The sequence below is a fragment of the Triticum aestivum genome, unplaced genomic scaffold (assembly GCF_018294505.1).
Source record: "Triticum aestivum cultivar Chinese Spring unplaced genomic scaffold, IWGSC CS RefSeq v2.1 scaffold68111, whole genome shotgun sequence".
Classification (NCBI taxonomy): Eukaryota; Viridiplantae; Streptophyta; class Magnoliopsida; order Poales; family Poaceae; genus Triticum; species Triticum aestivum.
The window spans coordinates 1-2,953 of record NW_025243288.1 but is presented as its reverse complement, the minus strand read 5'-3'; the positions used below and the strand labels follow the sequence as shown (position 1 = coordinate 2,953).

Below are 2,953 nucleotides of genomic sequence, written 5' to 3'. Positions count from 1 at the left end.
AGAGCTGTTTAGCTGGGCCCAGTTTTGTAGTTCAGTTGGTTATCTCAACTTAATTTATGTCTTACTCATCAACTCGAAACTTTTATTCAGCGACGATGATGACGACGACGATGACACTGAGGCACTAATGGCAGAGCTTGAAAGGATTAAAAAAGAAAGAGCTGAGGACAGGCTTAGAAAGGTTTGTTGTTTTCTTCTCCGTATTATCATTTTGAGGCACTCTTTTTCTTTAGGTTTAGAGAATTAATGTGAAGTCATGTCTGTTTGCTGCAGGAGCGTCAGCAAGCAGAAGAAGAGGCCAAGATGAAGGAGGCCGAGCTGATGCGAGGAAACCCACTGATCAATATGAACAACTCTGGCTCCTTCAATGTGAAGAGAAGGTTAGGACAGTGATGCCTAGCGTATCATATTATATGTTTCTTTTATGTTGTGGCGCCCTTTTTTTATGAAAGAATGCTGCCATGCTTTATGCCGAGCTTAATCCTGTTCATATATGTTTTTGTCACAGGTGGGATGATGATGTTGTATTCAAGAACCAGGCTCGTGGAGAGACCAAGACACCATCAGAAGTGATTTCCACCGCAAGTTTCTGCATAGGTACATGAAATGATGCTGCTGTACGCTTTATGTTGCCTGGACAGTATGCATGCTGAAAGAGCCTGTGATGTTTCTGTATTCTGAAGATCGATTTGTATGACATAACTGTAACAGCTACGTTATCTTAATGGTGATATGTTTACCCTGTTCCTAAGAGTAAAGAAAAGAACCCACTGCTTGTGTATTACTGATGCTTCGCTGTGACCTCAGGATGTTTCTATTAGTACATTGACCTGGAAAATATGTATGCTTGTCGAGTACTCTCAGTTTGTTTGACTGCCCAGCAGTGTCTTGGAAAAATCATTGAGCGCTTGATACACAAATTTTCTTGTCGGCCTTCTCTTTGGGAAAGTGATTTAATTAAACTAGCAACTAAAGTTCCTTCTCTATTTGATTGTTTTCTGGTTTTGCTAGGTGGATTTGATTGTTTTCTGGTTTGGCTAGATGGACAGTTAGTGACAGTTTATCCGAGCAAATTGGCAGGTTACCCTTTGCCTCTTTCTCATAGCATTGGAGTCGTTGTACTGCTCGGAGATTGATATCCTGGTTCTCCAATACAAACATGGCTATTTTTTTTTGGAGGGAAACATGGCCACTTTCCTTGTGGCAATAGCATAATAATCTGATGCGGGGGCAGAAACACCCATGCATCCATCCTCCTCTCGAGCCCTGTACGATTGCAGCCGTCCACTTTACTTGAACCCTAGGTGGTAGGTGGCGAGTGGCGACGGCAGGCACCGTATATAAATCGGTCAGCACTCCGACGCCGATATACCCTCCTATCACCTGTGGCCAATCTGCCTCCCTTCTCCACGGCGGCAGTTGGCATCCATCCGTCGATCGCCAGATGCGGCGCGGTGGCTACGATGGCAGGCATCACCGCCGGATCCCTTGCGTCCAAGAGAACGACGGGGGATGACGATGACGGCGAGGTCGCTCGGAGGCCCTGCACATCGCCTGCCGCGACGGCATCACCGAGGGGGACCCAAGGAAGAATTTCTTGGTCCCGATCCGCTTCTGCAGCTTCAAACCTCGGTACTTGACAGAGAGTCTATGTCAGTCAGTACACACACGATTCATCCATCTATCTGCAACAAAATCATTCATCCATCTCCCTTCATCTTTTCTTCTCTTGTCTTGTTCGTCCTGACTTGTGGATTTACAGCCAAGTCTGCCCTCGCTGGATGCCTGATATGGAGTCGTGCATGGTGTACTCGGCCATCAATGTCGTCTCCATCAAATTAACCGGATCCGGTCGGTAATACGGTATTGTTCTTGCAAGGGATAAGATTGACTACAAGCGTGTCTACGTCTTCAGACGTGAAAGATGAAATACCCCCACATCATCAGCTCCAGGCCAGGTGTGTACATCTTCTTCCCCAAAATTGTTTCTTATTATCATTGTTGGTTGCTAGAATGTGCTAGTGAAATATCCGTAAATCTACTGTGAATAAAAGGCGTGTATATATGCTGAATTCCATCCTAATATTATAGGATCGTTGCTGCAGTGGTGAATAGGTACATTAGTTTGGCAACCATTTAGGCTTACTACAAACTACAAATTTGCTAGGTTTATGCCCTGTACACATCATTGAAGATTCTTGTATATGAACCTTTTTCCCGATAAAATCAGGTCCTTCTCTGCCAGTATCATATATCAATATTTACCGTATTTTTTCTTGCTTGGTTGCAAATAGCATTATTCAGAAGCTTCACATTTATCGTATACACTTATGTCTATGAAAATAGTTTGTGAATTACCTTTTTAGTTGATGGCATCGTCAAGGGAAAAAGAATTTGATTATGCAAAAAGTATCGCATCGATGAATTTGAAACCTTCGGTATTACTGAGAAGGACCTAGCGATTTGGAGAATTCTCATGAGATCCAATAGTCATAGCGACCTCTACACATTGTCCAGCAACTGTGTCATCCAGTGAGTCCTCTCAGTTGTTGGCGACCTGTGGCATCAGCGGCTTGACCAACCTAGCAATAAATATCTGTCTACTCTAGCCAACTTCCTTCAATCATGTAATAAAAATACCTCTTCTCACGTTAAACATGTCAAATACTAAAGCAACCACGTTTGCCATTTTCTCCATGTGCATTACTGCTAACCTTTTCAATTAATATAGTGTGATTTTTCGACATCGCCTATTTGCAGCTTTGCGGGTTCCCAATATTACTTCGTTTTCCCTTGACGATTCCTCCCACTACTCATGGAATTTCTCCCTACATAAAAATCGGAAAACTTTGCTACTCTCCATCCATTCTTCACCGACACTCTCACCCAATTTCACATACCCATCAAATGCATACAACGCGGCAACAGACAGGGGCGCAGCCAGGATTTCACC

General features: G+C 43.6%; 1 protein-coding gene across 1 annotated transcript; it reads left to right on the top strand.

The window, feature by feature from the left end:
* The first annotated feature begins 9 nt into the window (after positions 1 to 9).
* Positions 10 to 784, top strand: LOC123176961 (pre-mRNA-splicing factor cwc15-like). The gene is made up of 3 exons (XM_044590959.1): positions 10 to 181; positions 274 to 380; positions 509 to 784. The coding sequence occupies exons 1-3, from the start codon at positions 128 to 130 to the stop codon at positions 603 to 605; spliced, it is 258 nt and encodes an 85-aa protein (XP_044446894.1). The 5' UTR covers positions 10 to 127; the 3' UTR covers positions 606 to 784.
* Positions 785 to 2,953: the final 2,169 nt, after the last annotated feature.